The sequence below is a fragment of the Aulonocara sp. 'chitande type north' Nkhata Bay genome, linkage group LG23 (assembly GCF_057382095.1).
Source record: "Aulonocara sp. 'chitande type north' Nkhata Bay isolate Kocher_YH1m ecotype deep benthic linkage group LG23, A_spYH_male_GT1.1, whole genome shotgun sequence".
NCBI classification, from domain to species: domain Eukaryota; kingdom Metazoa; phylum Chordata; class Actinopteri; order Cichliformes; family Cichlidae; genus Aulonocara; species Aulonocara sp. 'chitande type north' Nkhata Bay.
Window position 1 is genome coordinate 4,710,436 of NC_141365.1, and position 13,439 is coordinate 4,723,874.

Genomic DNA, 13,439 nt, shown 5'->3' on the forward strand with positions numbered 1-13,439 from the left:
AGAAATATCCTGTCTCAGAGTGACGCTGAAAAACTAGTTCATGCATTTATTACTTCCAGGCTGGACGACTGTAATTCATTATTATCAGGAAGTCCAAAAAACTCCCTGAAAAGTCTTCAGTTAATCCAAAATGCTGCAGCAAGAGTCCTGACAGGGACTAGAAAGAGAGCAGATTTCTCCTGTTTTGGCTTCCTGTTAAATCCAGAGTTGAATTCAAAATCCTGCTCCTCACATACAAGGTCTTAAATAATCAGGCCCCATCTTATCTTAATGACCTTGTAGTACCATATCACCCTATTAGAGCACTTCGCTCTCGCTCTGCAGGCCTACTTGTTGTTCCTAGAGTATTTAAAAGCAGAGCCTTCAATTTTCAGGCCCCTCTTCTGTGGAACCAGCTTCCAGTTTGGATTCAGGAGACAGACACTATCTCTACTTTCAAGATTAGGCTTCAAACTTTCCTTTTTGCTAAAGCATATAGTTAGGGCTGGACCAGGTGACCCTCAATCCTCCCTTAGTTATGCTGCAATAGATGTAGGCTGCCGGGGATTCCCATGATGCATTGCGTTTTTCCTTTCCAGTCACCTTTCTCACTATAAGTTAATAGTTCTCTCTGCATTGAACACATTTTAATGACCAAATGAGCAGGGTGTTGCCTGCTCATTTGTTTTCTTGCATGTATTGGTTTTTTGTTTTTTCCCAACATGTGCCTTTAGTAAAAATTTCTTACATTAAAAGAAGATGGAAATGGCCTCCCATCTCATTGTACATAGCAACTTGCATTTGAAGTATGCGTGAAGTAAAATAATTTATTTGAAAATAATAAAGCATACCTCAAACATGCATTGTGAAAAATGTCAAAACCTTTTTGTTGTTTTTATTTATAGCCTGTACCACATTTAATGGCAAATGTTGATCCAAACTGCATTAGAAACAGGCTTATTTACAATATAACAAAACAGTTTCAAAATACACAAAAACTAGTTGTATTAACTAATTATTGCTAAAAATAAAAGTCATTTGGTGGTCATTAAAATGTGTTCAGTGTTTGCAAATTGAGGATGATTAATTTCATAAATCGAAAAACTACCAAAAACTCCATATGGGAAGACAAAGCAGCACCACCATATATGCCTAATTTTTCATACAAGAAAATTTGATTTTATCATCGTTTTGGATTGGAGGCAAAGCTGGTGTGGCCATGAGAATCAAACTAGCAGTGATGGGCAAAGAGAGACTTTGTAAAACAACGAAACATTTAAAGCTAAAGTTGTATCCAGGTTTCCCAAATATCTGAAATCAATTTCCACAGTGACACCTACTGGCCAGTTTTGCTGTGTGAAGCAATGACACACACAAGCTAAGTCAAAGTCAAAGTAAACTTTATTGTCATCTCTGCTGTATCCAGTGCAGCATACAGAGAGACGAGATGACGAGCCTCCGGTTACATCAGTGCAAAACAAGCTAGATATAAAAAAAAGAGAAGAAAATAATAAATATACGCTTAAGAGTTACAATTAGAATTTTCAGTTTACACAGGCAGTGGCGTGTCTAGAAAATTTTTGTTGGGGGGGCCAGGTAGGGGCACAGATTTGGAGAAGGGTGGCAGATTTAATTGGCAGATCATGTTTAAAAAAAAAAATTCTACCAACCATTAACCATAATTCAATAATCCTATAAACCTAATAACCAAATGCACTTTTAACTCTTATTAGAATGAGATTTTAACCACTACGGTGCAAAGTTTTTAGATGATAAAGTACAAGAGATACAATCAGTGCTTTGTCAGTGTTTACTCAGCATTCAAGGACATCAATATTTGCATAGTATTTTTACTGACATATAGTGCACATATGTTTTGGGCAAAAACATTTTTGAATATTAAAATACAAACATTTGTAACAAACAATTGACAAATTAGCCAGTTCCAATGTAAAACTTTCTCTGCCTGTTAAAAAAAGAAGATAATCTTCTCACAAACTGGTGTTTGATTTTGAAACAGGAAAAAAGTGGAGAAACAACTGAAAAGACTAACATTTGAATAAAACCTGAAAGCAAGTAAATACTTTCTATGCTGCCTTATGGTAAACTTTGGTAATATTGATAAAGAACAGCACTGGCTGATGATGAAATACAGTCAGCTGGCATGGTGACACTGCCAGTATAACCTGCAGGGCTGGACTGGGACAGAAAATCGGGCATTTTGACTACTGACCGGCCCACCAGGTAGTAAAGCCATAAAGACTTTGAATGAAAACAAACGCTGTGGTGACAGTGATGTACAGTCTTTTTGGTATATGTATGATTTCTATACATTTTACGTCAGATAAAAACTTTGGTTGTAAGATTTAGATAATTATTTAATAAAAGCTAGATATTTAAATTGAGAATAAGAAAGAAAAGTATGTCTTTGTGCCCCCTTTCCCTGTTAATGCCCTACCTGGCCCCCTGGCAAAACTTTGCTAGACCCGCCCCTGCACAGTTACCAGCTGTCAGCTACATAAAAAGGATCCTGGTGTTATTTGTCTCTCAGAAACAGTTCATAACTTCCCTTCAACTCATTCATGTCACCTAAAAGGTAAACCTGTTTCTCCATCACCTGTTCAGCTCTGATGATTCAGTAAGGACATCTCCTGGTTTCATGTTTCCCTCTCACCACATATACAAACAGACATCATGACCAGCAGCTTTACAGCTGTGGCTCCAGCAAACATCAGCTGATACTAGAAATTAATATTAAATAAATTCTAACAACAGCTGATCAAGCTTAAACGTGCTGCTGTTGTTTAGCGCAATATCTGCTGGTTTCCTGTTTCTGGCGCAAAGTGGGCGATAAATAAACAAGAGAGAAAAGCCGATCAGCTGATCATTGATCAGTTTCATGATTGAAGTAGCAACAGGAGAGGCAGGGGGAGAGAATGAGAGAAGAGGCAGCTGTGCAGCGTAAAGACAGAATAAATCCAGCTTTGTGTCTTTTTCCATCCTAGCTGAAGTTCGGGACAAACTGCATCTCTTCTCAGCTCAATACGAAACGTGTAATATTTTCTCTGAATGAGGGACCATTCCATTTTTTTAAGGAGCCGTTGGCAACTCTACTAACCTTATGAATAAAATAAAGTTCACTATCAGTAACATCATAGCAACCGAACAGCTGTATAAAAACTCCGTCAAACTGGCTAGAACGCAGTATGAGTTATTGCAACTGACAGTAAAAAGTCAGCACAACGGAAATAAACTCCACCTAAACTTAGTTTATATCTGACCCAGATAGACTGCAGGTCATGACTTCTTACCTGAAGTTCAGTTCACCTGACACTCGGACTGGCGGCTGCCTCGGGGCTCTCCTCCTGCCTCCCCTTCCCTCATCCACCTGTTGCCTCTGTGGAAGCCCCGTCATAGCCACCACCAAACAACGGAGTTATTTCTACACATCGACCTGCATCTGGCCAATCCACCACCTCTCATTGTTCATGCCGTTACAAAAAAAATAAAAAATAAGTCAAATAAGCCCGATGGCCAGTCCAGCTATGTTAACCTGCAACCAAATCTGCAGCTCCATACAGCAATGTTACGACTTAGATTACATCTTATAACTCATAACTCTTATGTTAGCTGCCCTCAGTAGCATACTGTCTGAAATATTCCACGGCTGCGATAATTCTTTAAGTGTTATTTTTTCCTTGGTATTCTAATTTCACCGAAGTTTACTGAACTCAACAAACTTAATATTACTTACCGGGACATTTATTCTGTCCTCATTTTCTTTCACCGAAAAATTGTTTCCTGCAGTGACGTCTTTCGCGCTTGGCTCTCCTACCTTTGCTAACGTGATGCACATAGCGCAGAAGCCGATGCTGCATTCACTTACACTCGGATATCTGAGCGTCACCGTGAAAACATAATCGGACATTTGATATTTGATTGAATTTTATTGTTTTGCCTTTGGGGTGGCACCTGGGGTGGCCAGTCTGGTTGGGGGGGTGGCCTGTGCCCCCCCAGGCCACCCCGCTGGACACGCCATTGTACACAGGTGTGGTTTTTAAGCGTTGCATAATTCTAAAGAGGGCTAACCCCCCCCCCCCCCCCCCCCCCCCCCAAAAAAAAAAACCAACAAAAAAAAAAACAGGCTTTAAATAATAACGATTGACAGATGTTTTGGAGAAGCACCAAACAATGAGACTGTTAAAGAAAACGAACTGTGACTGTAATGAAAATGTGCATCAGAAATACTATTTTCTCCCGCTATTAGAGGCTGTTTCAGTCGCTTAGTAATTCAGTTGCACAAACACTGCTATATGTTTTGTGATAGAAAAAAAAACAGTATTTCAGCTGTTAACTCCCGAACTTTGCAATCCTCAAAGAAATGGTTAACTGAAGCTTTCTGGTAGTTTCGTTAGGTTTGTTCCTCACACTGTTAAATAAAACTAGAAGCTGCCCTGTTGTTTTATTTTTTTGGTTTTATTAGTTTGGTCACAGTTTCTTCAAAGATAAATATTTAAATAGACAAGACTACATTTGCTTTCCTTCTAAATAACTAAAAGATCCGTTTCATTATGTTATGGTATGCTTATTCTGACCAATTACAACAGTCCATTTCACACTGGTCAATTCCTTTTTAAATCTGAATGGTGCAGAAGTGGCTCATCGGAGGATAAAGAAGCCTCCCCTCACTTTATTTGTCATTTCTGTTGCCGCGGATGCTGTACCAGACTCAGTCTGAGTTTCAGGTTTTGATTTCACCTACCTTTGTTTGTGAGATATTTACAACACATGTGTCAGTGACAATTAAAAAAGGAGGTGTATGTGAAGGTTAATGTGTCTTTTCTTGTATTGTCTTTAGGCTTTCACACTTTTTTCCAACAGTTTCTGGCTCAAGATGAAGTCGCTTAATGCAGCAAAATATTTTATATTTTCTGTTGAAAGTCGAGAAAAAGAGAATAGATGGGATAAAGAGCTGAAAATGATTTCCTGCTTTATTTTGCTCTTTGAAAGCACAGCAGGTTTCTATTACAGTAACTTAATGAATGTGCCGCTCTCGCTCTCTCCGCTGATCTGAGTTCGTTCCGCTCACCCAGCAGTTCGCCTCTTTTTCTCATTTGTACTAATTTGTGTAATTAAGTGGGCGGAAAGTCCACACTAGTTTTCACAACACGGCAAAAATGATAACGACACAGTTATTTACCCTTATGCATGCGCGTGTGCAAACAGTTGAGATGGTATTAAAACGTGAATTCAGTCATTCATGTCAAGGTAAGTCATCTGCTGAAAGCCTGGCTAAACGCACCAAAATCTGCGTTTAGCACCACGTCGCCACACGGTCACGTGATGCGGGTGTTTGACTCACACTTGGAAGTAGTGTTTAGAAACATCGGCGCTTAAGTAGCTCGACACACTGCAGAAACGTCAGCATCGAGTGTCTCATCCCAACGTACTACTGCAAAAAATAAATAAATACATAATAAAATAACCGCAGAAGTCGTTTCAACCAACAGACGTTTGGCATTTCATCAAGCAAGAGGTACGTTATTTATTTATTGTCTTTACAATACTCTTTTGTATTTATAAAGAGAAATCCATTGCAACGTGTCATTAAAGTCATACCCTTGTCTCCTAGATTCCTGTGTGACAGAAATGGCAAATCCAGCCAATTTAACCTATGGTAACTTCAGCTATGACTATTACTACGAGGATGAAATCTGTGATAAGAGTGGAGTGGTGATATTTGGATCCTTTGCCATTCCGATTTTCTCTGTTGTGATCACACTGAGCCTGGTCGGAAACATTCTTGTCCTCATAATCCTGGCTTTGTATGAAAAACTTAAATCTCTGACCAACATTTTCATCCTCAACTTGGCCATCTCTGACCTCGTCTTCACCATCGGTCTTCCTTTCTGGGCCATTTACCACGTCCAGGGATGGGTGTTTTCTGAAATTCTCTGCAAAGTTGTGACTTTTATCTTCTTCACTGGGTTTTACAGCAGCATTCTCTTCCTGACCATCATGACCATCTACAGATACCTGGCTGTGGTCCATCCTCTGTCTGACCTCAGCACACCGAAACACTCCATCGGGGTGTTTCTGTCTGTCCTGATTTGGATAATCAGCACTGGAGCAGCCATGCCCTCCCTCCTCTTCAGCTCAATCACCAAGGTCCACCACAAAGATAAAGAGTCACAGGGCTGTGAATATATTGATCCACTGTGGGAAACCATTGGTGTCATCCAACAGAATGGTTTCTTCCTAGTTGCTTTTGCAGTCATGACTTTTTGCTTCATAATAATTGTGAGAATCACAAGAACAAGATCTCACACAAGCAACAAAGCAGTCAAATTAGTCTTCTGCAGAGTTGCTCTATTCTTCAGTGCCTGGGTGCCGTACAATGTTGTAATCTTTTTGAGGGTCTTGCCTGCTCATGTGGTCCCGTCATTAGTTGAATGTGAAGCAAGCACCCAGCTTGACTATGCATTCTATGCTTGCAGGCTCATTGCTTTCTCCCACTGTTGCCTGAATCCCATCTGTTATGCATTTGTTGATGTGAAGTTTAGGAGTCATTTAAAGTTATTGCAGGTTAGAATGGAAAACCTCATATCACGTAGAACAATGTACTAGCAAGCATGCTGATCCACACAGGTATGCACACATGGGTATTCACAGACGCGGACTAAAGCTTTCTTGGCTGCTGCCTCAAAGCACACTGTGCGCTGTCTATCTTGCGTGCTGCACAATATCGTTTATTACTTAGTAAATACTGATATCTATGATTAGCTAGTTTATTGTGATGGTGCTTTGTTTTCTCTATTATTATGTTGCTCTTTGTTGTTTGCTGTCTCCTCTGTTTGTTTGTTTGTTTGTTTGTTTGTTTGTTTGTTTTTTCTCCATACAGGTGACCCAGGAGTTTTTTTTTTTGTTTTTTTTTTGTCTCTCTTCCCCCCCCTTCTCACCGTCTCTTCTCCCCTTGGGTTTTCTTTCTTTCTCTCCCCCTCTCTCTCTCATTCATTCCCCCTGTCCTATTTATTAAAAAAAAAAAAAAAAAAAAAAAAAAAAAAAATGACAAAGGATGAACTGAAGCTCTGCCATCACGTAATGTCGCATACTGCTGTTTCTGATGTCATTTATGAAAAAAAAAAAAAAAAAAAAAAAAAAAAAAAAAGAACAATGTACTAGCTACTCAGTTGATTTTCTTGCATATGTTATTTGCCCTGTTAATTGTTTTTCTCTCCCAGTGTGCCTTTAGTAAAATTGCATATCTCATATCAAATTTATCTAATTACAAAAAAAAATAGGAACTGCTCCATGTGTCATATGTTGCACCCGGCAATCAATTTCAAGGCTTTTATCGTGTGTGTGTGTGCGTGTGTCACACAGTGTGAAGTAATTATTTGACCCTGTGTTGTTTTTATGATGTGGGGTTTATTAGTAAACTTAGTTATTGCATTTTGTATCCTTGTGTTTTGTTTCTTAGTGAAATTTCCGACTCATATCTCCCCAGTTAAGACAATGAGGTGCAGTTGCCCAGAAACTTTTTATATGACCGATGGTCATGTAGAAACATCTTTTCTGTAAAAAACAAAAAACAAAAACCGTTTGAATAGACATTATATAAAGTGAAAAACAATAATCTGCTGGAATACAATGAAAAGCACACAACAATTGGACAGAAAGGGACATGAATCGCTGTGTGACAGGCAGGAGATTGGACCCAAATGCTGGACTCATGGACAATGAAGGAGTGAACTAAAGAAGGCAGCTTTATTGAGGCTGCAAAAACTCAAGGGATGTAGTAGCAGCTTTGAAACTGAATCTCAGGCCATGACGGGACTAAAATACACAGTGGGGTGATCAAACAGGACACAGAAAGGAAACACAGCTGGGACTAATTGCACAGGATGAGACAAGGGAAGCAACACAGAATACAGACACGTACCTTCAAAGTAAAACAGGAAGCACACCAACAGAACTTACAGACTCAGAGACCCGATACTGACACAGTACACAGGGAACACAAGGACAGGGATAACTTCAGTGCAGGCACAGAGACACAGACACTAAACAGAGGGAGCACAGAAACCAGAACCTAAGTAATAGCAATTCCGAATAAGAATTTATCCATAACATAAGACACTCTTAATCCAAACAAAAACACTGATTCAACAGACTCAGGACCATGACACAAAGTTAGGTTGAGTCAACATTAGCTTTTCATTTGGTATTGTTATAATTTGTGATCTCATACTAATTTACCATGAAACAGTTTACGTTATTTCATGTTTAACCAATATAATTCTTTATTTTAATCATATATTTGTTTTTATCATATATATATATACATAATATATTCTGTTATTATATCTGCTAAACCACTATCCACAAATATCTGTATTTTCTCAGTATTACAAAATTGTAAGACCATGGCCAAAATATCCTTTAGCTTGATGAGCTGAATCTCAGAGTCTAGGAAAAGTCAATATAATAGCACTGAAGTGGAAGTGATCTCAGCACTTTGTGGAGTCAAGTACGCATCCCTTTCTCAGGTCCAGGAAGTCTGTGGTATACAGTTAACCTTTGAAAGGTGATGCATCTCAAGATTTGCAGACTTCCTGTTCGAAAGAGTGTGGGAAAAAAAAGAGTCTTAAAAAGACTGTTGTTGTTGTAGCACTGCAGTTATTTTACTGTATTTTCATCCACAGAAAAAATAAATACATTTGCCACATCATCACACAGAACATTTTTTGATATCCGAAAAATACTTTTCATTTTCACCATAGAGAGGTAAAGCATTCAGCACATTTACTTCTTGTCCCTGAAAATAAACTGGCATCCAACCTATTGGTGACACATGGAAGAAATAAAGTGATTCTACATATTTTTGTGTGAGACAGACAATACGTGTGTCGGTTCAGACTCTAGAAATGTAGGAACACGTGAATGTAACCATCAAATGTTTACATATACCTTAGTTTGTTCTTTTGTTTGTTTTTACAGACATAATTTTATTACAAGTGTACATCGCTGAGGCAGCTCATCAAAAAGTCAAAAGGTAAATTAAAATGAGTGTGATGAAGCCGGGGGTTAGAGTTAGTCCTGAAATCCTGTGTAGGTCAGTCAATTATATCTATGACTTTAGAATAATAAATAAAATTACACAGATTTCCCTCAAATGATATCTAACTTTCCAGAAATATTCATTGATAAACACAAAAAACACAGAGTTTAGTAGCGTGTTTAACTAATGCAATAGACTACCAGTCATAAAAACAAGAAAACACAAATATTTTAGAAATCTGTAGCAAAAAAACTTGTTTAAAACTGAAAACTGTAAATAACAAACTTTTTAAACCCACATCTGAGCCTGATCATTGGACTTCTCTTAGAAATCAGAAACGATTCAAAAACTATTTCTTTTCCTGTTTAGACTTAGACACCAATTTAAGGTAAGGCCATAACCTGGTGAGCTGAGGTGTAATGCGAAGAATGATTAGGTATGTCTCTGAAGCACATGTATATGACTATATCCACTCACTTGATGAAGTTGGAGCTTGTTGGTTTCCCCCGTCACACACACACCCACATACATACATGGCATAACATGGCAACTAGCAAGTAGTTAGATATTTATATGTACTGTTTCGTTTTATCAGTAAAAAGGATTTGACAAATACACAAAACAGATCTACTGTTACAAAACTAAGAGCTTTTGTTCACTAAAACAGTAAAGGACTTTTAATTTGAAAATGAATATGAAGAAATACAAAGGGGCAGATATAATCATCACCTCAAGACATCTGGTGAGTGGGTCCATAGTGTAATGTTTAGCTCACTTAACTAACAAGTGAACCATCCACGGTTTGAGAATGGAAGGTGAGACAGATGGTTGTATTGTAACATTACGCCTGTGCTGCCCCAGCAGCTGTTGTAGTTTTGTGGTGATGCTATAACCTAATAATAAAGCAAATAATATAATTAAACAAATATCAAGATTCCATCCATCCATCCTGGAGCCCTGAATTGGGTTAATTTTTCTTATGAGAGAAAATGAGTAAACCCAAAGTATACATTTTCAAAATGTATTAATATAAAGGTTCAAGTTAATAACAGCACTGTGTCTCCTCCTTTGTTCAGCATGCCAAAAGGAAAAAGAGCACCGTACCCAAGCAGTAAACACTTTTATTATGAGACACAGAAACAGAATAGTAATATGAATGGTTAAAAGTCATGGTTCAGACTTGGCTTCTCCCCTTATTTGGAGCTGGGTCCGGCCCTTGGGTCATCTTAAATCTCCTGGAGCGGACATCTCCCCGTAATCAGAACAAAAACGACTCCTCCCTACTTTTGCAGTTTCTATGGAGATGTTTTCCTCTTGGCTGGCCTTTACCAAACACCTTAAATATCCTGTACCTTGCTGTGCCATCTACAGCGCAGCGCAGGAAGCATCCCCCAAACATTCCTAAGGCGGGGGCTTGTGTTGTATGGGTGTGGCATTTTGTTTGCACATTAGTATATGTGAGGGGCCAAACTCCTCAAGATGGGTGGTGACCATGGTGGCCATTTAGAAGTCGGCCATCTTGGATACAACTTTTGTTTTTTCAATAGGAAGAGGGCCATGTGACACATCAAACTTATTGGTAATGTCACAAGAAAAATAATGGTGTGCTTGGTTTCAACGTAACTTTATTCTTTCATGAGTTATTTACAAGTTTCTGACCACTTATAAAATGTGTTCAATGTGCTGCCCATTGTGTTGGATTGTCAATGCAACCCTCTTCTTCCACTCTTCACACACTAATAGCAACCCCACAGGAGAAATGCCAGCACAGGCATCCAGTATCCGTAGTTTCAGGTGCTGCACATCTCATATCTTCAGACCATAGACAATTGCCTTCAGATGACCCCAAAGATAAAAGTCTAAGGGGGTCAGATCGGGAGACCTTGGGGGCCATTCAACTGGCCCACGATGACCAATCCACTTTCCAGGAAACTGTTCATCTAGGAATGCTCGGACCTGGCACCCATAATGTGGTGGTGCACCATCCTGCTGGAAAATCTCAGGGAACGTGCCAGCTTCAGTGCATAAAGAGGGAAACACGTCATCATGTAGCAATTTCAAATATCCAGTGGCCTTGAGGTTTCCATTGATGAAGAATGGACCCACTGTCGTTGTACCCCATATACCACACCAAACCATCACTTTTGTTGGTCCAACAGTCTTGGAGGGATCCATCCAATGTGGGTTAGTGTCAGACCAATAGCAGTGGTTTTGTTTGTTAACTTCACCATTCACATAAAAGTTTGCCTCATCACTGAACAAAATCTTCTGCGTGAACTGAGGGTCCTGTTCCAATTTTTGTTTTGCCCATTCTGCAAATTCTGTGCGCCGATCTGGGTCATCCTCGTTGAGATGCTGCAGTAGCTGGAGTTTGTAAGGGTGCCATTTGTGAGTAGCTAATATCCGCCGAAGGGACGTTCGACTAGTGCCACTCTCCAGTGACATGCGGCGAGTGCTACGCTGTGGGCTCTTGCTGAATGAAGCTAGGACAGCCACTGATGTTTCTTCATTAGTGACAGTTTTCTTGCGTCCACATTTTGGCAAATCCAACACTGAACCAGTTTCACGAAACTTAGCAAGCAGTTTGCTGACTGTAGCATGGGAGATGGGTGGTCTCGTAGGGTGTCTTGCATTGAAATCTGCTGCAATGACCCGGTTACTGCGTTCACCAGATATCAACACAATTTCGATCTGCTTCTCACGTGTTAACCTCTTTGACATGTCAATGGCTGTGAACAAAGAGAAACTTGTAAGTAACTCATGAAAGAATAAAGTATAATACATATTTGTGTAATAAAAGATATAATATTAATGTGTGATTAAAAAAGATGTGGCAATTATGAATATAAAATAATGAGGTATATAAGCATCAAAGATTTAAAAAAAATTAGATAAAAATATAGAAACAGATAACTATTCATCCTTAAATTAGTATCATCAATTAACCTAATCCCACGCATGTCTCAGACTCTGGGAAGAAGCCACAGTTGAAGCTTATAAAGTTGGGGAAACCTGCAGTCTGCTGAGAGTGAATAAGTCTCTTGAATGAGTGACAAAACATTTCTCCCACTAAAAACACTAATGTTTTCTCTGCAACACAAAAAAATAACCTCTTTTGATGAAAAAAATATTCACTTTTATTGTTAAAATGACACGCACAACACCTGCAATGTTGTTGCTGCTGCAGAGCTCATTTGTCGTGCTCAAAGGTGACACCTGGTGGAAGTTGAGCAGAAACAAGACATTTTAAAATAAAATGGTAACCCTTGAGGCTAGCTTACATGATTTTTTTTAAGTGATTATTTTGCAAGAAGCATGTCTTGCATGTAAAGTATAATTAATTATTAATAATGCCAAAGTGAAAGAACATGTTAAACATACAGAAATGTAAAAAAGGATAATATAGAAAACATGAAAGCTTTGTTGCACTCAAGGGACACATGAAGTTTGAATATACTGTTGGAGCTCTGACAGGAGATTTGTTGCAACTTGTTATATATTAAATATTAGATAGTAAGTCAAAATAATAGGAAATTTTGTGTGCGTGGCTGTCGCTAAAATAACTGTTTTAATGGGAAAATTACCAACATCTTGTTATGCTATCACAAAGAGGGACAAACTCTGAAGGGCCTACAGAACTGGGATGGTGATCATGAAGGACAATTAGAACCTTCTCACAGAACTTTGGTCTAAAAGGAATTTTTGCCTGATTCGAGTAAGACTGACTCATCATTTACAATTCAAGCAGTGGTTGCACTAAAGTCTAACAGTACAGTCAAAGTTCATTTCAAATATTCACAGTAGCCTTAAAGGTTATAGTCGAGACCCTGGAATGCTTTAATATAGTTTTAAAAATATGATCACCAGATCAGTATCGGTTTCATGTTTATTTAGTCCTAACTTAGCTTTCATTTCCCCACATACTGAATAATGAGATGCTGTGATGGGTTTTATTGTTGTTGTTTTGAATGTGTATATGTATGAATCCGGGTTGATATGATTTGACTGATTTGTGTATGGCTTGGTGAACAGAAGACAATTTTCCATTGATGTGGAAACCACAACCACAGACTGATGAACTAATACTTGGGAGAGATTATAAGGAAAACACGAACCCTTAACAACTAAAATGAAAAAGAAAAGTATATAATATCAGGATTAAATGTCAACAGTGGGATTTTTGGTTTTCATCATTTTCCGTTGTTAAGATGCTCACAAGATGTGATACAAAGCTCTCTAAGGTTAAAAATTAGAAAAATGTTTCAGCATCTTCTTCAGACTCGTTGAAAGTTTAATTTGAGTAAGTACTCAATAGATGCTTTAAAGAAACTGGGTGAAAAGATTCCATAATTATGGGGTTTGGGAGATCACAGTTGAAGGGGGCTATCTAAGGGAGTAA

At 38.6% G+C, this 13,439-nt stretch overlaps 1 protein-coding gene across 1 annotated transcript; it reads left to right on the forward strand.

Moving 5' to 3' along the window:
* Window positions 1-5,382: 5,382 nt before the first annotated feature.
* LOC147300981 (chemokine XC receptor 1-like) lies at window positions 5,383-6,606 on the forward strand. Its single transcript, XM_086282611.1, has 2 exons — window positions 5,383-5,515; window positions 5,612-6,606. Exon 2 carries the CDS (start codon window positions 5,629-5,631, stop codon window positions 6,604-6,606), a length of 978 nt encoding a protein of 325 aa, XP_086138737.1. The 5' UTR covers window positions 5,383-5,515; window positions 5,612-5,628.
* Window positions 6,607-13,439: the final 6,833 nt, after the last annotated feature.